This window comes from Passer montanus, unplaced genomic scaffold (assembly GCF_014805655.1).
Source record: "Passer montanus isolate IOZ18808 unplaced genomic scaffold, ASM1480565v1 scaffold83, whole genome shotgun sequence".
NCBI classification, from domain to species: domain Eukaryota; kingdom Metazoa; phylum Chordata; class Aves; order Passeriformes; family Passeridae; genus Passer; species Passer montanus.
The window spans coordinates 595,171-619,686 of record NW_024373590.1 but is presented as its reverse complement, the minus strand read 5'-3'; the positions used below and the strand labels follow the sequence as shown (position 1 = coordinate 619,686).

Below are 24,516 nucleotides of genomic sequence, written 5' to 3'. Positions count from 1 at the left end.
AAAATAGTTAATATTTCCGTTGCCTCCCGTCAGCCTCTCCTGTGTTACGCTCTGCCAGTAAATGAAAAAATGGCTCTTTAACACACACAACCTGCCTTTGTGCATGTGCAGATTCAAGCACTCACACAAAACGTGTTTGCTTTTGGTGTAAAAACACTATATATACACACCCAACACTGCATGTGCTGAACTAAAACCTAAATCACGTCACTAGAGGCAAATTCTTTGAAGAATTAAGTACGACTAGGGGCAGGTCCACAGCATGTGAGAAACTCTGAAGATCTCTGGAGATGAAAGACATTACTTAATTATAAACACTGGGAAGAATTCCCAGTATAGCTGGAAATTAATGACAATATTCCCAAGGAACTTCATAAGAAGGAATATTTGGCTCATGTGACATAGTACAGATGGTTAAATTTTATCATGATGGATACTGTGTAAATGACTAAATAAAGGAGGAAAAGACATGATGAAACAAAACCAAAAGTACTAGACATTTTCTAAAGTGATCTTAAAACGATTGCTCAAAATAGATGTAATTCTGGGCTTTTGCTTTCCCCAGAAAACTTTCTGTTTGCATGAACAGAGAGATTTCCTAAAGCAAACCATGCACTGGCAGAGTAAATTCCAGTTCAGGTAATATTCATGTGAGTGCCTGTCCTACTTGTAGAAGTATATATGGCTTCTTTTTTCTGGCCACTATAGAATTCATTCTGAGAGTGAGAACCAGCATGAACTTGACATATCTGAGAGGAAATACAACAAGAGAACAGTATGTGTCTGCTTATCTATTTCAGCTCATTTTTAAATGTGAAAAAATTTCAGTAAAGCCAAATGCCAGCAATTAACAACCAGGTAATCCTGTTGGCCTGACTGATCAAGAAATGGCACTATTTTAGTGCTACAAAAGAAATGGTTCATAGAACTGGCAAGTGGGACACTTTTTCCACACTAAATTTAAAACAGTTGCAATAGCCAAAATTAGCCAAGGCCACGGCCATATATGAAGGTGCTATTTTGAACAGAAAAACAGAGCTCTCTGATTAAAAAAATATTTTTTCCTTTGCTCTGTTTTGGAAGCTTCAGTGTCTTTCCTTCTTCTCCTCAATTCTTCAAATAACTTTGCATACCACTGTGTTTGAACAGAAAAAAGCTGTTTGTACCTGGTAACTTAAAATGAATGCTGTGTAAGCAATCCATTCCTCCTGCAATCATGGGTGGTGAACAGAAGAAATGATAGATTTCCTGTGTGTGTTTTGAAAGACAGAATACTTGAGAGTCCACATTATCCTGACCATTACAGAATGGTTTTGCTCCAGCACATGTCAGGGAAATGACACTGAATGGGCTTTCAGGGAAAAACTGTCTGACAGCCCAACTACTTGCAAATCATTAAGTTGCCAGTTTTTTCTTTCCTATCAATAAAGTAAGATAGAAAGCAGAACAAAGTAATTTAGCCACATAGGCAGTTAGCAAATGCAAGTTCTTGAGAGCAGAGGATGTTGATTAGCTATGGGACCTGTGAGAAGCCATCTCATCCAGGTAATTATGAGGCCTCTGAGACCAGCTGGTCTATTGCCTGGAGCAGTACTATGATTTTTGGCTGCTAGATTTTTTCCAACAGTCATTGCTACAGCCACTGTAGACTTCTAAATCATTATTTTGGCTGATGAAACAGTAAAGGCTTGAGTTCATCATCCACAGGATGATCTCACTGCTCTGCAGGTGTCAGGCAGAGATCATCTCTGCTGTCTTTTCAGCTGTATTGTAACACAGGTTAATTACAAGAAATGTGGCTATGAAGGAGAATGTACTTCTCAGTATTCTCATCACTAAAATTTACAACATATTAAGAAGTTTTGAAATACTTAAATTTCATCGTAGACATGTCCTTTTTAACAACGACATGTTCTCTCTAGTGTGAAAAAAAAGGGTCTCAAACACCCCTTTTTTTCTTTCTCAACGAGGCAGCACCCCAAAAAGCATATATGCATATGCTTTTGTGCTGATTTCATTAAACCATTTGTGTTTACATATGTATTGCATTAATTTAGAATAAAACAAGATGACTACTAGTAAGTCTGCCTATATTCAGAAATATTTTGTCCTGCGCTGGTATGAAGTTACTCATCTGTCTCCTGTGATATGCATGTCTGCCCAAAAGAAAACAGAGCAGAGCATTGAAGTCTCATTATTATTCCTATCTGTCACTGTTTTGGAAACTTGCATAATCTCATGCTACCTTTACCTTGAGCATTGCTTGCCACTTTCAGCACTATCTCGAAATGTTACACGCTCTGTCTCCCTCTGGTGATCAGCGAGGCCACAGGGCAGCCAGCATCTCCATGATGTGTTTCTGTGGTCTACACACAGGACACTGCTCAGCTGCCAGTCAAAATCCAAGCTATCGCATGCAAACAGTATCTGCATTCTTACACACATACCCTCGATTTTAACAGCTTAGTCCCTGCATTTTGCTGACAGTTTGCTGAACATTGTTCCTGCAATACTTTAGTGCCTGAAGCTAGAGGAAATGTTAGACTTATGCTTTAAAACCTGGAGTATGCTGCACTCAATGTTGCATTAAAAAAACCCATCTGGAACACAGAAAACAATACTCTGAGGATAGTTACTAATTGGATAATCATACTACTGACATATGATTTTACTGAGTTTCAAATAGAATTCCAATGCAAATGGTTTGAACTTGTCTCCTAAAAAGTTTGTATCTAAAATCTTTCCCAGCCATGTTGAATCAAGTTCTAAATATATCATTAGAACTGTGGCTTCTAAAGAGACTTTTATGTGAAATATTTCTTAAAGAACTCCCTATTGTCTTGCACAGCATACTTTCAGTTCTTCGAAGTTACAGTTATTTTGAATAGGCATATTCAGAATATGTTCTGCTCCATAAGTCTAGGTGAAGGTCACAAAATGTCCTGTTTGTTTAACAGTAGCTGCCAAGTTATATTTTGTGTTATGCCTGTGTGACATCTTAAGTTCTTCTGATGTGTATCTATACATTTACATATGAATATACATATAAAAGAGTGTATATCTATCCCCATCCATCCACATACTTAGAGGACAAGGGTAGAAATGAAAAAATCAGTCTCTGTAGAAATGGATTTCTCCTGTTTCTGGAAATCTGTACTCTTCTTACTGTCAGAACAAATTCATTCTCTTCCCCTACCTGACTTAATAGTCGTAAAGGTGGTGGCTTCCAACTGCTTCAAAAGGTGCAGTTACAGGAGAAGCATGAGTGGCCTCTTGACTGCCAAGCACTTATCTGAGAGACAGCAGTGGAAACCTCCACGTGGCTTAGCTGCTTTGGTTTTAAACAACACCAAACTCTCTTTTCCTTAGTCTCTGCTCGATATGGTCCAGTCTTTGTTCTAAGGGCTGATCAGAACAGATAACTGACATGTTAAACACATGGAATCTGATCTAAAATGTTCATGTGGAAGCGCAAGTCTCTCCTGTCTTTCAGGAAAAAGGCTGAAATAGGCATTGAAATGCCTCCCTACAGATGGCTATTTGTCATGTGGCAAATTTCTATACCCAACAAAACCAGAAATTCCAAAAGAGCAAGTTCACTACTTTTCCAGTAGATGACTTTCACAAACACAACCTCAAATTAAATTGAAATATACATTTGATATCCAGATGAATATTTGTCTTTTTAATAGTGCCTAATGAAATATGTGCCTATTTAATGTGAGTTTTAAAAGTATAAAAAAGGCAAACTAGGAGAAGATCTGGGGTTTTTAATTGCTATGGCATAAAAAGGATTTTCTCCCTGTTTCAGCATATGCTTACCCTGTTCATATGAAGACAGCAAAGGCTTTCAAGGTGAATATCTACAATGAGATTTCTTTGTAGTAATCTTTGTTCTTAATTTCTTTTAATTCTTTGAAGTATGCTTTAAAGTGCTTACCTTCAGTATCAAAAGATGTATGAAGACATATTGCCATTCTACTAAAAACCGGCAAAAATTATCCTCAATGCTGACACTGGATGTCACTGGATGGCAGTTTTCTACCACAGAATTAGAGCTGCTCATGAATATGTTTGTTTTCTACTCTGTACTGTAGAGGGAAAACAGCTTCAGAAAAGCTGCTTAGGAGAGTATGCCCAGGAACATATTAGGCAAATACACTGAAGACACTGGGACATTCAAGTGACTTTCAGGCGAGACCAGTCAGCACTTTTGCTGACTGGCAAAAGTCAGCAAAACCAACTTTTTTTTGTTTGTACTATTTTAAAAGCAATGCATGTAAATTTCTTTATTGCAAATGCATTCCCAGTGGATCCAGAAATTATAGGCTATAGATTTTGAGGATATTTCTTTCTTCTGTTAAGATTTTAGGAAATCCAAGGACAGTTGTGATCTGTAAGGGGTACACAAAGGATTTTCTCATTATCAAGTGTCTCAGAAAGTAGTTCACACAAATGCTACTGCCCTCAAATATGTTTTTGGGATTTAAATCTTCATGGTAAGAGGAAGTTTATTGTCTCCTCTAGGTCAACTGTCAGATATCATGCTCCAGGAAATAAAAGAATTGGCTGATTTATTTACTTTTTTACTTGGTAAATAAAGGACCTGGAATAACAAAGATCTAATCAGCATCCTATCATGTATTGCCAAGTGAGTTCTTCTTGAGCAATACCAGTGAATTATTCCCTGACACCAGCAGGAAACAGTGAGCACTGCAGCATGTGAGGGCACTGCACCCAAGAGAGCTAGTAGTACCTGTGGCAAGTTCAACTAGTGACATATTACAAACAATTCCCTCTGAAAAACAGGAAAAAAACTGTGAACAGCCTGTTTTACACATGTACTTTTAGGGTGCAGTTCTTTTCGGGGCAGGCCTTGCTCCCGCTGCTAGGAAAACAAGCAGCTCGTGTACAGTAAAACATGAGACTCCTGTAAAAACCCTTTTCTTATAGCTCCTGGTGCCTGGTGAAAAGTGGGCATTGCACTGAACAAAAGGATTTTATCTTAAAAGACCAGAAGAATATTTTAGAAGCTGTCACATTTGGGTAGACATTTTCAAGAAAGCCTAAAGTTAAGTCATTTCTTTGATTCCTTATCAAACCTGTAGGTGAATCTTATCTGACCAGTGCTCTCAGAAAAAAAATGCCATATCATGGACCACTGGCAGAATTGTTGGTTGTTTTGACAGTGCTATAAAAGTCACAAGGTCTGAAGACCTCACAGTTTTCCCTTTTAAGTTGATTCTTAAAAGGGAAAATCACACTAGAATCACAGACCCATTAAAGGAGAGCTGCCTGAAAGGGATCTCAGAGGGACGTCACCCAAGTCCAGCTGCCTGCCCGCCTGCCTGTGGCATTTCTGATGGTTGTTGGTAGCATGTCATTTCAGACAGTTGCTTCTCCCACCTGTTCTTAAAATCCTCTGATTATGACTCTCTCCCATCATCCCCCTGGCTATTGTTTCCAGTGCTATCATTACTTGTGGAAAATTTTGCTAACACATGACCTCCGTATCATTTGCTACAGCTCTATATTTACTGCTTCTTGTTCTGCCCCTAGCAGACAATGTGCAGACCAACAAGGAGAGGTTATTTCCAAGGGAGGATTATTTTCATCCTCCTTTTTAGCTGTATACTGGAAGATAGTGGTCTTAACATTTTCATGCATATGCAAACACACAGGCATATGGCCAGGCCATAGTTTTTTGAACTGCAAAGCCCCTGAATCTGTCCCTAAGCTGCAGCTTTTCCATACCCTATCTAAACATAAGGTTATGTTAATGTCTGAACAGGAAAGAGGGCAAACTCTTTTTTGGGCCTTTTCCTTTCACTTCCAGACCCGCATGATTTTCTTTTCTTGGAGCCGTATTGCCTTTTGAAAACAGAGATAAAAAGCTAGCTCTGTGTTCTAACAGCATCAGGATTTCTTATCAGTTTCCCAAATATACCCTGAATAATTATTTTCCTTCTTCCTGTACACTGCTTGCCAGTAAGCACACTGGCAAAACACCTAACTGTTAGAGTGGGAAAGGAAGTGACTCTGCAGCTGTCAAAAAAATGTTCTCCAGGAAACAGATGGCTAGAGCTATTATTTACAGCTGACCATATAAGTTAGACAAAAGCCGTCCACGCTACAAAATCTGGAGTATCTGGAAAAGTGGTGCTGCATTACTGAATGTGTGTAAAGAGCACGGGTTGGTGCTGTGTACGCAGAACCCTTCTTCACTTGGAAGAGGTTGTGTGGCATATTAAGAACCTACCTGCTTTCTCCTGTCTAAAGTCTCTGATACTCGGATCAAAGCTACATATTGAGCAGCCATTATAATGAAGAAAAGATGGGTACAAATAGTGAATAGTACATCTGGTGTATGCAGGAAGGTGATAGGGCAGTGATATTCCGCAGAGGCAGAGGATGGACTGTGGGTAATCGCCTGTCTGGGCTTTTTTACACTTGGGCACAGAGTGCTCATGGTAGTTCTATGTCTGAAAGATACTGTGGTTGCAGGGCATGTGCTGTACTTCTCCTGCATAACTGTTTGCTTACTTCCAACCTCAAAATGCAGAGATAAAAAGTTATACAAAAGCCAATTAAGTAACAGCCTATACTTGAGCACTGCTGTACAGTGGGAAAGACATTTCAGAACTTATGATAGGAAATGAAATATATTTTGAGAAATTTTTCCTACTATGTCATTGAAAAAACATTTCATGACAGACAATTAAGCCTTGCAGTTTGATGCTACAAATGTAGGGACCACAATTAAAACAAATCTTTCTGTTGATTTTTCATTTACTAGGTTTTTAAAAGGCTAAGAAATTTTTCAAGTGTATGAGGAGGTGAATATTAGTCTACATGCAAAGTTGTCTCACCTTTGAGATCCCTTCACTAATCCATTAACTCATACCTGGCATATGATGTGCTGACATTTTTACTTTAGTTTTGATCGTGTTGCATGATCATATTCTGATGTTTCTTGTGATGTTAGGTGATGAAACATGCAACAAATCAGCTCTCAGAGAGCGATTTCTGAGACAGTTACCACCTTGTTATAAATAAGTGGATGTTGGAGTATTTTTTTTACTGTTATGCTGTCAGTCATATTTTGTTATGCCATTGATCTTATGCCAGCTTGATGTTACAAAATGGTTTCTGAGTGACAGTTACAGTGAAGTGAAGTGAATATTAAATCTAAACTGTCTAACTAGAGTCTTCCATCATACAACTATGCTGACTATAGTTTATTTATTAATACCTTTCTAAACCAACGTATTTGACCTCTCCCTTGGACACTGTAAGGCAGACAAATGGACTGTTATGAAAATGCTGCTTTACTAATGCAGGACAAAGTAAAACCCACCATTCTGCTGATTAAATTAAAGCACCATTCTTGCAGTTTTGATGCTGCATGTGTGTCCATATGCTGATTGTATCAAATACCAGAAATACATCAGTCAACCATGAAAAAATCACAAGGCTCTTAGCAAATTATTTTCATTTTTCAAAAAAGGTGTCAGAGTTTACCTGAAATTGGGAATTCACTACTGCTCTCTGGCACCCTGTTTATCACCTTTGGTACAGAACAGCAGGATAAACACCGGGAGGCTTATTCTGACATCTTCAGGAGACAGATCGTGAAAAGTTATTCTTTGTATCTGTGGTGTCCACAGGTACAGTTTTACTAAGACACACATTGGTTCATTAGCAAATCACTGACTTCTTGGATCAAAAACTTCTGAGTGGATGGAGGAGGATCTTTTATGTAAGAGCTGTAATCATAAGGGGTTTATGTTCCTGCTAAAAGCTTTGGGTAAGTGGCATTTTCTGAAGATGTTTGATGTAAATTCCCTGATCATCTCTTCTGCCTCTGGGAAATGCTTATGCTTTGCTGACAGAAGCCTGATTTAGACTCATGCCAGAAGGGATATGCTTCGAGGATTATAAACTAAACAGGAGAAATAACAGCACCTGGATTTTATAGCTACTAAGGATACAAATACACAAAGCACACAGGAATCAGCCAGCTGAAGATCACAGAAGCAGCATTTCTCTAAAAGGCATGACATCAGATTGTACCATGTGCAGGCTTTGGGGCTCTGGGTAGGAAAGAGACTACAAATAAGGAACAATAATACAAATAAAATCAGCAGTTTATACAACATGAGTTCACAAGCCTTCCAGACACTACTTTTCATGTTTACATCAAGCTGGCCTCTCTTCTGCACTAGCTTGCCCCCAGATATCTTTCTATTGCAATGTGCTCAAGAGCCATGCATATCTTTAAGCACAGATCCCAAACATCTCCTGGCATCATATTATCTCATGTAGTAATCTGCATTGCCCTACCATACTTGCATTATACAGCAGATTCTCCACATGCTGTGTAAGAATATACTTTGTAAATTGCTGCATTGCAGAGAGCAGATAACTTTTAAATCCTACTCTCTAGAGTAGGCAGTTTCTTACTTCCAGGGTTTGGCAATATTTACATCTTGGTCTGCTTCAAATCCTTACACTGAAATTCAGTTTTATCCCCTGCTTCAGCTAGGTACAACAGACTGTGGCAGACTTTACACATCTCCAGTCAGTCACGATCATTCAGCAGGATTGCTGCTTCTGCCATTCACGTGAACACGATCAACTCTCTTCACATTCTCAAAAATGCAGATTGCCACTTTGTTTTAAGCCTCTCTACCAGACACAGAATCTCTCCTTTTTAGCTCTCTTTCACCACTCTGGCAATTGCAGCACATGTGTCTCTTCTCATTTTTCTTTCAGATTTTTCATATGCACACAGATGACAGGAGGCCCAGTTAGAGGTATTGCTGTTCCTGACTCACAGATATTTTTGGAGGTTTGGTTGTTTCTTTAAACAGGTCAGCTAGCGTGCAAGGTTTATCACTTTAGCTAAAAAAATCAGAGCGCTGCCAAGTGGCAGATAAGAACTGTGGAAAGAATTTCTGAATTTCATTTCTGCAAGTTCAGGCTTTTATTTTTTTATATTGTGTGAGCTTTGGGGTGGGTTTTTTGTGTATATTGGGGGTTTTTTTTTGTTGTTTTGGTTTTTTTTGGTTTTTTTTGTTTTGTTTTGTTTTGGTTTTTTTTTTTTTGTTTTGTTTTGTTTTGTTTTGTTTGGGTTTTTTGTTTGTTTGTTTTTTGGGGTTTTTTGTTCTGTTTTGTTTTGTTTTTTTGTTTGGGGTTTTGTTTGTTTGTTTCCTGTTTGTTTATCTGTTTTTCTGATGTCTCAGTTGCCCCGGTATTTATCCAGTAGTACTCTGTGCTTACCCAAGGTGCTCGGGGCATTCAGCCATCTTGGTCCATGTAAGCTGTGTGGCTAAATGTGACATTGCCCTGAAGACTGACACAAAAAAAGACATTTATCACACCTAATTAAAGGCATCCAAATAGTAAGTAACTATTCCTATAGCTTTACTATCTCAGCTTTCCTTAATAGGAAGGGATTAGCTGATTCTCCTGGCAAATATGACATATCTAACAGGTAGAATGAATCATAAAGAGGAAACTTCTCTCTCCTTACTGACCATAAATGAAGCCAAACAGTCAAGATAAACACAAAAAAAAAGGCAAGAGAAACAGCACAGAAATCAACCTCATTGTACTTAATCAAAATCCTCATGTGCCCACATTTTTTTACGTACTAATTCTGTGTTTACAGGAATTTAATTATCACAAGATCATAATTTTTATGTCCTGGCCCACTACTGGGAGGTTGGAACTCAATGATCTATAAAAGTCCTGTCCAGCCCACACCACTTCATGATTCTATGACTGCTTTGTGACAAAGAAAAAATTTCCTTGGCAAACTTCCTTTGACTTCCTTGTGTTATGTTAGAACAGTCAGCAAAACAAATCCTCATGAATTTGAATCTTTCTCAGCAAACTGTAGTAGTCTTCAAATGGAAATAAATCAACATAATCAAAACAAAATAAAGCAAATATATGCACACATATTTGGTATAAATAAATGGTGACAAGTAAAGATTGCCTAGTAGTCTGCTTTTGGATGTTGTGCTGTAGGATGCATTTGAAGAATGTACTCATAGTTTACCAGAAACAAAGTGAATTAATTAATTTTCTCTGAAAAGTTAAAAGAACATTCAATAAAGGAATCATGACAGCTTTGAGAGAATGTGGATTAGAGTTTCAGCAGATTATGCAGTAACTTCAACAAAGCTGAGCACACTTCCAGCGCTTGGAAAGCAGCAGTAATTGGTAACTTAAAACTGCATTTACACTTTTTATTTCTACATGTTTTAAAGCTGATAAAGGACTACTAAACATTAAAGCAACTCTTGACACAACTAACTGACTGAAATCCAGATGTTGTCTAATTATCAAATGTTGTCTAATTATCAAATGAACATCAAAAAGAACAAAAAAACCTCATACCTCAAACAGGAAATTAATTACAGCAAGTATCTGCACAGTGTATCCTATTAACACTGTCTTTATTTCCTTTTTACAAAAAATAGAAATAACAACAGACAAAACATACTAAAAAAAAAATCAATGCTTTTGCCTTCATCTCACTGAGGAGCTACACAGGCAGAGTCCTGGATGAAACTTTGACAGTATATGCTGTTGACAAAGGGAAATAAAGATATATGACAATATATCCATGCAAGACACAAAGTAGAAAACGTGTTCTGTGGCCAAACAAACATTTTGGAGGTTGCAAGTGTCATAACAATTTTCAAATTGTTACTTCTGCTCACCCATGCCTTTACACAGCACAGCTTACAAACAAGTTACATATACACATATATCATAAAAAAGATTTGTATATGGTCTAACTGATACAAATTAAGGCATCCTAACAGCTGCTGTTTTGCTGGTGAGGGGTATGTCTCACATTAGTGTTTCAAAAGGCTATATTTCAGGTATCTCAAACAAAGTGAGACATCATGACATGTTTTAGAGGAAGAATTCCTGCAGCTCTGGCTCTTCAATACTCATTTGACTGTCAGATTTCTGTATTTTCCAGTTGATGTCATCATGCCTGGAAAAAAAAAAGGAGAAAATTACTCAGTGGTAACACTAAAAATATAAAGGGGTTGGCAGTGTGTTTATTTACCCTGTTTTGTTTCACTTGTATGTATTCAAATCTGAATTAATCTTTCTCTCTGGGCTTATTTTTCTAGACATATGCTAAACAAAACTCTTTTTAATATGACGGATTTTTTCTGATATAAATTCATTCTGAAATCAAGCCTGAAAACCAATGGGATGATGAGGTGCTTTTTAAGTCACAGCACTAATTAGTGTGCTGTTGTCACATTCTGGTAATAATGCAAATAATATTAAAAAATTCCTTGTACTTTAGAGAAAAGTATCACAGTGACAGAAGGATCCACTACAACTAACATCAGACGTATCCTATTGGTTTCTGACTCTGCCTGTAAAAGACTTATCAACGTTAATAATCATCAGAGAGAAAAGAACCTATCTATCTATTGTGTAGGAGATTTGAATGACAACTTGCCAATTAGAGTAGAAAAATTAAGCGCAACGTATTTGTAGCACTTATTTTCTTCACTTCCTTTCATATGCTCTTGTTCTGTATTCCCAGCATGTTCCCCTTCAATTAACCTTCCACCTGACTGTTCACTAAGCATCCAAGCCATGGTAATTTTCAAACCTGTTAAGAGCCTCACTTTTAGTTATTACTACTGAAGACCAAAACTCCAACAATACAACCATGACTAGCTCATTTGCTGCTGCAAAGGACAGACGCTAGAGTGAGAGCAAGAGTGTGTATGAAGGAGTTTGCCTTTAACCCATAAGCCTGACTCTTGTAAGCCAGAATAGCTTTATTTCACTCTACAACCATCACAAAGAACCTAATATTCACAAGAAACTTATACTTTGGATGGTTAGTTAACCTGGTGGTTACTTCAGGGTTTAACAGAAGCTGACCAATGGTTTTGGGTCCTAATAAGAAGTGCATGAGTGATCATTCCATTTTAAAACCCCCTTTATTCATCTAAATTACAGTTGTCACATACCCAAAACAAGAGCAAAAGGCACAGAATTGAGCCAGACAAGACAGATTTTGCAAGACTGAGTCTGAGGAGGTAAAAGAGGAGCTTAACTCTTTGCCATACCTACATGTTGGCATTTCACATGCATTGCTGTTATCATAGCATTAACCATGTATCTTTACTAAAGGATGCTTTATTAACCTGCTGCATTGGCCTAGGCTTGCAGTGTTGAAAGAGCCTGTGGGTGATTTCCCCATGTAGAGGCTCACTAGGCAAACCAAAAGCCCCTTTGGCAGCTCTACAGTTGCAGTGTGACCTCAAAGAAGAAAGTTTTTGACCAATGCAGATGTCTCTAGGTGACAATACTGAAGAGATATGCTTTTTACAACTGTGGCTCCTGATCTGGAGAAAATGTATTATTAATATTGCTAATTAGTAACCAAATTTCTAATTGAATTTCTAACAGATTCTAGTGTCTGTATCACCACTAATACATCATCTCATGCAACAAGCAGTGACGTATGATCACAACAGTTCACAAGAGAACAAATATAAATCTTCTGCAACAAAGTTACTTTCACATTCATGTTATACTCTACTAACATGAATGGTTACTACTTTGATGGACATATAGATAGGCATTATTTTTCTGGAGAATATATTTGAAGTTGTAATTTATCCAGTATTAGGCCTAGGAGGGGAATATGTATTAGGTTAAAGTTGCTGTTTTAGAAGCATGCCCATTTTACTATCTGACAAACATCTGATGATAGACTCTGCTGAGCACGCCCAGGTAGAAAGCAATTTTTGCTGTTCATAGCTATACCTAATACAGGGTTTTATATTGATATGGTGAGTTACTACTTATTTTAATGTAATGCAGATCTCAGATGATTCAAAGTGTGGGAAAGAACTGTTCATTGGCATACATGTGAGATGGAAAAATATTACAAGTATTTGCTTTGAGTTGTAATGTGCAAAAAGTAGCTAATCCCTCCAGAAGAGGAAAAAATATCCCAAACCACCTCGCACATCCAAAATTCCCTCCAAGGCTTTAAGAAAAATAGAGTATATAAAATTTAAATAGGCCACTAAAAATTTTAGCACAGTCCTTTACTATTAAGCTTGACCAACTCAAAGAAGTAAACTACAAAGCCTTAATGTACTTTAGGGTATTTCGAATGAAAACAAACCAAACAAAAAAACCCCCAAAAAAACTAACCAAAACAAAACCAAATTAAAACAACAGAAGCTGAAGAAAAAGTGCTGGAAATCAGTTGGCAGGAATGCAATCTCACTGAAAGCAGATTTTGTATAATGACTTTAGATTTCAGAAAATGCTAATGAAATCCCCTGTTATAAGGGTGTAGTGTCACAATGGGCTTGGGCCAGTGTTCAGAAATATAACTGCCCAATGTAAAAATCTGTAAAGGTTTTAACCACCAAAGACCATCCTGTTTTCCAAAAATGGTGGGTTTTTTAATTTTTTTCAAGATAGTTCTGAAATGGTAATTACATAGTGTCCTCAGACTATCCAGGAAAAACTCAAGCAGTATCTAGGAGGTTGTGGTGCACAATGGTGATGTTCTTTTAAGATTTAAAGCTACTGGGCATCATGTAGCTGACAAATGACAGGCACCCATTTTGCCATACAAAAATCACAAAATATGCTAAAGGTCATTACAAAGGCTAGCTTAGAATCTCTGAGAACCTTCAGGTCTGTATCCTGGTTTCTGAAAAGCAAAATACAACTTCCATTCTTATGTGACATCTCGAAAACTCATGCCACAGACTTTGGCACATAGTTTGCCCATGTCCTGATTTGTGGGTACTGTAACAGCCTCCTCAAGCTGCACCATTCATGCACTCTGCTCCTTGCTTCCTACTCTCTGGTTCTTCAAGTGTCCATGGTAATGGGGACAGCTTTAGGACATGGTGCCTGGACCAGCAGTGCCTGGAGGGATAGCCTGGAGCTCATGCCAACCATCACTCCCCGAGCAAGTGACTCCACAGCCCTGCAGTGGCAGCCAGACATTCCCTGTCTCTCATTTCTGGGAAAATGCCACATTGCCATTCCCACACAAGAGCAGTTACACAAGGCAAGTGACAAATTATAACTGCCTACACCTAGGAGATGTCTCTAACATAAGGATGAGATTAATCATTTTGTATTACTCTACGATCTGGACAGGCAGCTGGATGTTTTGACTGGAAGCTGCCCACTGATGCTCCCTCAAACTGCTGCTATCCAGTTTTCTGCACAGAAGTTTCCCTCTTTTTTTTTCAGGAGAGAATGAAACCTCTTGGAAATCTTACAGTTTCTGGTTTCACATACACTGTGCCAATGGCTTCTGAACAAGACTAATATTTCCATTACAGAAATGGAGTTTTTAAGCATGGGAAGGTCCTGACAACAGAAAACTAGTGAATGGACCCCCCCTTTCTCCATGCATCAGATATTTAGAAAACACTTAACTTGAAAGTGATGTAGGATCTTGAACTGCAGAATAACTAATATCAAACTAACTTTACATCTCAGTTTAACAGAAAAAGAAAAAAGGAATTTATGAGTGTTAAGAGTTAAGTGAAAATGACAGGTCATTTTTAGAGAGCATTTGCTTATAAAAGAAACATTTTATCAAGTGTTGTTTTATCCAACATATCTTTATGGAATTGAGGGGTTGCTTTCTATCTGCAATGGATGGAACAGGACTAAGTTAAGGAGTTTGAATACAGACTGAGTTAATCAGAATTTTAAAAAACAGATTTAACTTCAAAGTCTAAAGGAAAGTAAGAAAAATGTGTGAAACTAGAAGAGCACTTAGACTTACGGGAAAGCATTCTGCTTCATGTTCTCTGTATTCTCTTTAGAGATGAACTGTGGATTTTTGTACTTCTCATGAGGGGAAATTTAATTTCCATTCTCATCTGGTACTTGACTTTTATTCAACAGAGGCAGAATACTCAGCCAAAGTCTGCTACATACCCTGGTGGATTTATGAGCATGAATACTTTCTGTACTTGCTTGGAACTGAAATCCTGTAGCCAGTTCAATGGTGACATCAGCAGAAATCCATCATAAATTTCTGCTTTTCTAGGAATTTAGATGTTCATCTACTTCCCCTCTTGCGAATCAATCAATTTGAGTGCTTCAGTTACAATGTTAAGAAACACATACAATTTGAGAAAAGAAGACAACAGAGATGCTAAACATTACCATGCGTAAGCACATACCAAGCATAGTTACACAGCTCTTCATTCAACGTGCTAGCAGAAAGACTGGTGTAGCTGAAGTAAGGATCCTAAAGAAGTACAACATCATAACAATTAAGAGCATGCACAGAGCTTCCCACATGCATAATCTACTAAAAACATGCAGTCAGATAGCCACAGTAACATTTAAACAAATTTCTTTTTGCCCCTGAATCTGTTGCCTCTTTGAGATATGTGCTGTGATCCTTTGGGTTGGTATGAAAATTTTATTCTTTCCACAGTTCTGATGCTGGCAGCAGTGACATGCAAACATGGTCTTTTCACAGAACAAGCATTTTATATTGCAATCATCAATACTGTTAGAATTATCTCATCCAATCCTTCAAATTCCTTAGGGAACTACAAAAAATGCTCATGGCCTTGCAACCTATCAGAACATCTTTGAAAACAGACTGTCTTTTCCCGTCACTACAAAATCTGAATCACCCATTAAAAAAAAAAATTGTGTTATAAAAACTTCTTTGTTAAATCGGCTGCTCAACTAGATGGTGCATGTCTTTAAAGACTCAAATCAGTAGTTCATATTGTGATTTTGAGTAGACTTTTAAGAAATGCGAGAGTGATGTACTCACTTTAAGAGAAGACTTTTAAAAAGTCCCAGTTCTATTTAGCCCTTTAGGTCTCCTTTGAATTTTTCATTCAGTTTCATTTAATTTCATTTCAGTTTGCAATAGCATTACTGGTCTAACAGTACCCACTAATATGGACTATTCACTATTTCCCAGTTCTCTCTTTCCACTCTTTCTTTTGCATCCTCTTTGCCTAAGATTTTCCTGTATTTTTCTCCCATTAACTTGTCATACTTTTTACAGTATATAATTCATTACTGCTGCCCCTCCTCCTACTGGCCTGCTTTATGGTTTTTTTCATCTTGAGATTATTGTTTCGCCTCATGTCTTTCCACCTACTGCTTCCCTCCCTGCCTGTCTTCCACAGAGGATTAAATCATCTGCAATTCCTTCTCACTCATCTCTATTGTATCTCCAGATGCTCACACTCCTCTCTACTCCACAAACATACTGCACCCACAGTATTTCCTACATCTGTCTCTTCTATTCAGTACAAAATCATAGAATCACAGAATTAACTATGTTGGAAAAGACCTTTGAGATCACAGAGTCCAACCTATGACCTAAAACCTTGAAAGAGGCCTTTTCTCCAAGTATTTTCTCCTATCTTTTAAACAAGAGGACCAGCCTTTTAAGTGCACACATCCCTCTTTCCCTTAGGTTCTCAGAAAGGGCACTCTGTTCACTGCGGAGAGGGAAAGATCTGAACCCAGTGTGTTTTCTGACAGGCCAACCATATGCTCTGACACAAGAAGAATCTGTGTTATGAGAAAAAGGTGGTTAACAAGACTTGCTGCTGACAGTTTCAACACCTAGGGCTGGCTGTAGCTCCCACAGAAGCAGGAAGGACCACTTCTGCAATATTTCCTTGTTATTTCTCTTATTTAGTTGGCCTCATCAGCCTTTATAGGACAGGACAGGGATAGTCCTTCAGTTATTTACTCCTAAGAAAATGCATTGTTTCAAGACTCACTGAAACAATTCTCACTGTGTGTTTTGTCACTCACTGCAACACCAAACATCATTTCCATGTGAATCACATCTCTGTGAAAAGCTTTCAACACAGAATATGAGAATCATGTGCCCTAAGAGCACAGACTCTATACATAAGCAAGAGCGATCCTGGCCCTCCGTGAGCTATCCGTGAGCATTCCCCGCTGGGCTTCTGCCCTCGGGGGCCATATGACACTCCTTGGAAAATTCTTCCAAAACTGAAAAGTGGATGGGCTTTCTGTAGGTCAAATACAATAAAATATTTGTGTGTATCATTTTGCAACAGAAAGGCAGAAGGAAGAAGCTGTCAAACTTATGCATTACTTAATGAGACAAGGAAAAAAGGCCCCTCCTTCTTTCAGTGTACTCACTGGCTTGTTTCTTCCTTTTGAGACAACTGCTGGATTTCCCTTGCTTTCTGCTGTCTTCCTTCCTAGTGAGGTAAAAGGCAGCGTTGAGGAGGTTTTGATGAGGTTTGCTGTTTGACAGTTGTTGTTGTTATTTTGGTTGCCACTCAGTGTCTCCATTATGGACCGAAAGGCTCCAAAAGGCCTTTTCAGCTGGTCCCCTGCATGCTCCCCAGAGCTGGCTGGAGCCCGCATGAGTCCTTTGCTCCGCTCTTTATCCTTTTCCTCATTTAGTTCTGACTCTGCTAGTTCCACCTGCACCACAGGCTCCTCGAAAGTTACTCGAAGTTTCAAATTTTGAGAAGTTCTGCGCTTTGAGGATGGAGACTTGAGAGCACTCTTTGGGCTGGTGGCAACCTTCTGGGCAGTAGCACTGTCTGTGCTGGATGGAGAGCTGTCTCCACAGAACTGGTTCTGAGGTACTGTACCACACTGATATGGGCCTTCATTATCTGCATCGCTGCTCTCTGAAGTAGGGGAAGGACTGTGGCCATCCACAGACTTAGAAACCCTGATACCAAAGGGGAAGCGCCGTCCTGCCGTGGAAGTGTGCTTCTTAAGCATCATGTTCAAGCTCTCTGTGCTCTCAACACTCTCCACTATAGGCTGAGGTCTTGGTTTGTCAGTTCGTTTCAAAGGGGTGTTCTTGTGGTCCTCAGAATTAGCTGAATCTGTATCAGACTCGCTGAGAGACCGCTGCATCAGCTGCCTTAGTCGGGCTAATTTCAGCTCCCTTTTCTCTGGCAAAATCTTCTTCACGTTCTTGGAGGATGCATGAGCATCCTGAAATTCCAAAGTCAGCTTTTCCTGCATACAGACATTTTCAGAGATTTCCTTCCCCAACAACTGGCGCAAGATTTTATCGGAGTCCTCATCTTTTATCTTAGCTCGAGCACGAGTAGATGTGCTCGTTCCCAAGCTGCCAAGAATCTGAATCCCATCTTGGGTGTTCAATTTACTTTTTGGTGGAGACAATTCATCTGCTTCAGATGGTTTCCACTGGGGTTTGCCAGAAGCAGGAGATGATGGCAAGCTTAAAGAAATAAAGAGGAAATGTCACAGCAAAATTAAGGTATATCTAAATGTGAAACTGGCATTTCCAATATATGTGTCTGTCTCAGTTTATTGTTATTTATCCTTTTCATCGCTACTCACATGGAATTCATTACTGTGATGCTAGCAAAGATTCCATAGAGAAGGATGTAATACTGCTCCTACTCCTATGCAGAATTTGAGTATCTTCACTTTCTCTAACAAAAAAAAACAAAAAAACAACCAAAACCCAAACCTGCTTAAAATCAAAACTTAGAATGGTTATTCAAACACCAAATGTGACTTTATGAGGAAAACTCTAGAGAAACGACTCCTGTTTGTGTGAGTTGACATGCAAAAAAAATCCACAAGGTCAAATGCCTGCCATTCAAGTCACATATTAACACAAAAGTAGCTTATTCGAAGTCCTGTGAAAGTACCACCTCTCTGCAGAGCATTGATTTCATAAATCTAAACTGCATCTGGTATTAATAATAACAACTATATAAGACCTCATAAAAAATCAGGGTAATTTGCACTGAAAACCTTTTCAGATATGAAATACTGAAAAGCAAGAGAAAGGTGATATGAATGTATTTCAATACTAATAGAATAATAAATTAAATTTAGAACTCCAACAGTTTTACAGAAGGAAACAGCAATTTCAACAATGCCTGATTTGTGAAGAATGTACATTGCATAGACCTTTTCTTTTCCTGTGACATATGCTAGAGCTCATAACACTTCACCTTCTTACTTTAAACTACTTTTCCTCTAAGCAAGGACAAGGTGACAAAATTTAGGTTCTTACGAGATTGGCAAGCACCTTCTGCTCTGATGAGTCCATAGTTTTCACAGTGTAAAAAATTCACATGCTTGTACTAAACACCAATTTTCAATAAATTTTATGCTTTTTTTTTTTTTCCTGAGGCAAACCTACATACTCTAAAGAATATGCATTTATCTACAGTGCACATTCCTAATAAAAGGGATATGTTCTCTTAGATCCGCTACTGCCTCCTTGGATGATGAAAATATCTACAAGTGAGCTCCAACTAGAGGGAAAAGTAGCAGCCAACTATGAAATAAAATAAATAGATTGTAATTTTCAGACTTGGTGACTTAAAAAAAATGATGTTGAAGCCTACTCTTTTACAGGAATAATGAACGATGAGGGATTTGCTTTCACCTGATCTTATCTGATACTGAAAGTAAAACAGTCCTGGTGCACACTAGAACTCAGATGAGAGACCACTTAGAAAGATCAGGCAGCAAAAATCACAGAAACCAAATGAGGTGGAAAACAGCTTTTTGTCCCATTGTCTCTGTTGAACTGGCACACAGGGAAGACAAAGATTCCTAAAAAAAGGCAAACCCCATTTTTTCCAGTGTGGTTTTCTACTTCAGCAGGAGTTTGGAGTTTACAACCCTTTCCAGCTGAAGTTCCTTTACACAAATGCGTCTCCAATCCTACCGTCTTTGTTATCTACAACTGCAACTCTTTGCACTTGTCTGAAATAGTGACACATGAAACTCAGGGCCAGGAGCACTTGTACAGCAAAATGCTCTGGATTATGTGAGAATTGAAAAAACGCAGTCACTGACCCTACCAGTTCATACTTTATGACCACAGCTCTGACTGTCAATAGCTGCAGAAGCTTTTATGCTTGCTTTACAGTTTCACATACATGTAGACCCCTAAAAACTCTGAAATAGGGAAAAGCACTGTATATGGCTTCCAGAGAGGAAAATAGATTAAAAAATAAGGAAAAACCAAGCTCTATTTGCATGTGAGTCACTTTATTTCTTTCAAAATCATCTTCAGATTGCTGAGAGAGTGAAGTCATGCTTGCTTCATCTGCTTGCATGCAGATCTCTCACTGTCAGACACAGTCCTCTGTCTCCCTCTTTTAATGTCTGAAACTTGTGTTTCTTTCTGTGACTTCTGACAGGATGCGTAAACAATAGTTTCCAGAGTTTTGACTTTTTATACAAGCCAGAGCAGGTAGAAGATTTAATGAGTATAAGAAACCTTCTCAATATAAAAGCAGGTTTTTTTGGTAACTTTTTATAACTTACTGCTAAAAGTAACGTATGATCGACCAACAAATCATTAAACTTTACATATTTTCTAGGGTTTCTAGGATCTTCTGCTGTTCATCTAATTCAAAACATACTACATTCCACTGTAAAATTGGCTTTCACTCTATTGGGAAACAGGGACTATATACACTCAGAAATTTCCAATATTTATCAGCATTACTAACTGTCAAACTCTAGAAGCTCAGCTTCAAGTCCACGAGGTAGCCCCACATTTTCTTTGCAGAACACATCTACTATTTAGCCAGATCACAACTCCTTCTGATAACTGATATATTATGAAAATGTGCAAATACAGGCAGCAGTACAGTTCCAGTCACCTTACCTTGGGGATGTGGGCAGTGACTTGCCCTCTGACCGCTGGGCTTCTAAAAGCTGCTGGAGCTGGTTCTGTAATGTCACACGTTCCACAGTCTGCCTGCAAGAACATGTAATACTGTTTACCTCAAATTGTAAAACTGACTGCATAAGTAATCTACAGGAAAACTGATAATACCCTTTCAACTCTGAATTAAAGAAATGAGTCCTCTTCACCTGTACTTTATATACTGAATAGAGAACTTATAAATAAGAACATAGAGAATTTGTGCTTCTGTCTGAATCTCTGCTGACATTTTGTGATCACTGTAAAAGAACAACTGAGAAAAACTTATTTGTCAGATTATTTATTATACTCATATAGGGACAAGTGTATGATCATAGGCACCAATGAATTGAAAGTGACTCACAGACAGAAGAATATGGTAAACTTAGGGCCATTTCTTTCTTGTTTATGGAAAAGAATAGAAAGCACACGGATTAAGCAGCCACTTCCTATGTTCGGTGGACGGCCTTCATCATCTGAGCAACAGCTCAGGAAACTGCTCTCTCCCTTTCTATTTGCAAATAAACTCAGAGAAAAGTTTCTGCCCACTGGAAAGGACTGGTCCAAACTACAGCTGCAGGATGGAGTTGGGTGTTTGATGTCTGTACTACATCTGCTTGTGCAACCTTTTCAAAGGTCCTACCTGGGCTCTGCATCCACCTTATCCCTGTACTATACCTATGAAATTTTATCACTTTCAGTGTGATGGTGTGATCTACACTGTTTTTCAAATAACTTTACAGACCAGCACTTAAAAAATTGCAATAGTACCTAAAAATTGTTAATGAGAGTGATATCCACAGCACAAACTCCATTTTCCATTTGTCAACTGTAATCATATCTGTTTGTCCAGCAACATATCTATTTCCCTAATAGTCTAAGTTGAGCATTACAACCTGCAAACTCTCAAGTACAAGAATGACAGATCAATTTGCCACAAAAAGATCATCTTTTCCCTGCTTCCATACAATTCAGACATTCCACTCTCACATCAAAACACCCCTTTTAGTTGACCACCACAGGTAACATCTGTTTAGTGATCAGTAATTTCCAGTGCATCTAAACACTGCACAGACAGAATTATTTGAAAACTTCTAGAAAATTAGAGATTTAGAGGTTTTTATTCCCTGGACCTGACCAAATGACCATGGGAAAATTACTTTTTACCTGCTTCCCCCAGCCTCTGCTTCTGTTGCTGTCTATGTTTTTTGTAGTTTTATTCTTCTTGGATATGCAGAACTAAGGCAGTTCTCCACCAGTAAGCTGGACACTTTCCTAGCTCACATGCCATTAGCAAAAGATTTAGCTGTGTTCCAAATGCAGTCCTTATAACTGGCAATGTCAAGGCCAGAAAGAATCCAGATCACTTTTTAGAGGTTGTACTTACAGGGCTCGCAGAAAAAATATGTTTTACTTTTAATATATCAAAGTGAGTTTGAAAAGTGAAATAAAGGTGTGATCTTGACATACTGCCTTGCATTTTACAACACAGCCATGCTTTACGTAGATCCTTTCTTCCTTTAATTTTCCATCTTTCTTCCTCTGGCGTACACACTTCCTTAGACTATTTTAAAATTACTTCTACCATCTGTCAATATTAGCTTATATTGCAGATCCCCAGATACTCTCCCATAAGAGCCAGTGAAATTCTTTTTAGGCTGTGGTGCAATTCATCTGTTTTCTTTTTGTTTTATCATTCCTGCAATTGATTTTTCTAAATAATGCAGCTAACAGTTTTTTATGCTTTTAGCTTCAGTGGAGATCTATAACGTCTGCCTCTTGAGGTAATGCTCATTCCACTTAAACAATTTATTGTGCTAAAAGAGTTGAAGTTTACTCCATTTTCACAGTTTAACTAGTTAGTACATAAGTCACAGACACCCACACTTCCTGCCAGCACTATCCCTAACGATAAATAACATGCACATACATATTCCAAGATAAAATGGAAACAGGGGATCACAACCTCTTGGAATAGCAATACTGCAAAGTATTAAAGCCAGACTGATTTAGAAGAGAAGATCACTGAAGCTTCAGAGGTAAGAGGGCATACTAGTTTTATTATAATTGATGGCCAAATTCTGGGGATCTTAGCTTAGCCAATGTTCCAAGTTAGTAATATGTACAGACTCTTTGGTGTCTAGTTAAGACATCTGGGGACCCCAAATACCTCCCTATGGAATCAGGGAGCTCAGTAACTGCAGAGGGAATAGGCTGAGGCACTGGGCTCTGCAGGAGTATTTTGCATAGCATGCTTTTTTATTTCTCTTTTTTTTTGTTTTGTTCTTTTTGTTTTGTTTTTTTTTTCAAATAACAAGAATGAATATGCTACAAAGCAGAACATAAAATGGTTTAACTAAGTGAAAAAGAGATGAACGTTTCAAAGTTTATATTGGGTCTCTTACTATATGTCTATATAACATGATCTACTCCACCCCACACAACCAAAAACCACCACAAACCTGCACACACATTACCATACCACTACGGAATTTTTTATTCAGTTATTTTTACAGCTGCTCCTAAGATGTTGCAGAAAATAAAATGGACTTCTTTCATACAATACAGAAAAGTGCCTACAACAGAAAATCAGATTGATTTTCTCAACCTCATCTTTTGACTCATGGTTTGTTTTGATCTTTGACCTGAGAGATTTTGGCTTGACAGCATATCAGCAGAATCAGTAGGTGTCTCACTCATTAATTGATTTGTCCACCCAGGTCCATAAATGCAGGAGAGTACCATCTGGAAATGCAGGTCTATTTTCAGGCAGCATTGCAAAAGAAGTCTATAGAAGCACTCACTTTATGCCATTAATTCTGACATGGTTTCTTCAGACCAGGAAAGCACAAATAATGCAAAATATACTGCAAGTAGGAATTTTCTACACTGGCAACTATGGACTTTTTTGGGCAGATGAAGTAAGTGAGAGAATAATTAAGATTGCAAGACCTGGGAAGACCTCAGGAAGTAAAATGAAAGCAAATTAATTTGTATAGCTTCTATAGGAAACTTTTGTGACTGTTCTAAGTATTTTGTTTATCTCAGAAAGTCATACTCAATTGAAAAAAATCTGTAATTAGCAAGAGATTTAAAGCAAAGCTTGCATTTTGAAACCAGTAACACCAGGTCTTTGTGGGCCACTTTCCTTTCTAGCTATGGAAATAATTGCTTGGTTTTTTCCCTTTTAGGGGAACCCTCAGCTAATCCTCTTGTGAAGATTTGATGGAACATTAATAATTTCCACTAATTTTCTTCTTCCAAATATAAAGGCTTTTGTCCCTGAATGGAGACTTATACTCAGAATATTTTTCTATACTCCTCTCTATTTGTCATCTGAGCTGCTTTGGTTCAAAGAGCTGAAAGACGTGAAGACTGGAAATAAATGATGTTATTGTTTTGATTTTATGTCTTCAGTTAATAAATGGCTCCAAATAGTATGATGGCTAGGAATAACTTCTCTCTAGAACTCCTTGCTTGATGACTGCTTGATGACTGGAAGAACTCATACAAAGGGAATGGAAGATGATACATCCTTCTTTGGGTTAAAACTTTTTAAGATATAGGTCTTGATAAGTACTTGTCTAAGAGAGTTGCTGCACTATTTTTTTTCTTGCAGAATATCAACCATTCCAGTGTTTCTTAGGTGGAGAAACAGTATTACAACACGAGGCTCATTAATTTCATCAACAAGGCACTCAACAACAAAGAAGACTGCATGATCAGCTTGTGTTTATGGAAGCTGAGGGAAGGCTGGGAAACACATAAGAGCCCTCAGT

The 24,516-nt window shown here is 38.1% G+C and overlaps 1 protein-coding gene across 4 annotated transcripts in view; it reads right to left on the bottom strand.

Moving 5' to 3' along the window:
- Positions 1–10,449: 10,449 nt before the first annotated feature.
- Positions 10,450–24,516, bottom strand: part of LOC120513575 (synuclein alpha interacting protein) — an 86,399-nt gene continuing 72,332 nt past the window's right edge. For 3 of the 4 annotated variants that reach the window (XM_039733140.1, XM_039733139.1, XM_039733141.1), the window contains 4 exons: positions 20,699–20,791; positions 17,206–18,274; positions 15,234–15,301; positions 10,450–11,017 (listed from right to left, as the gene is read on the bottom strand). In XM_039733140.1, the coding sequence (XP_039589074.1) occupies positions 10,933–11,017; positions 15,234–15,301; positions 17,206–18,274; positions 20,699–20,791 (1,315 nt within the window). In that variant the 3' untranslated portion in view covers positions 10,450–10,932. The remainder of the gene's footprint in view (positions 11,018–15,233; positions 15,302–17,205; positions 18,275–20,698; positions 20,792–24,516) is intronic. The other variant, XM_039733142.1, reaches the window with a different exon arrangement.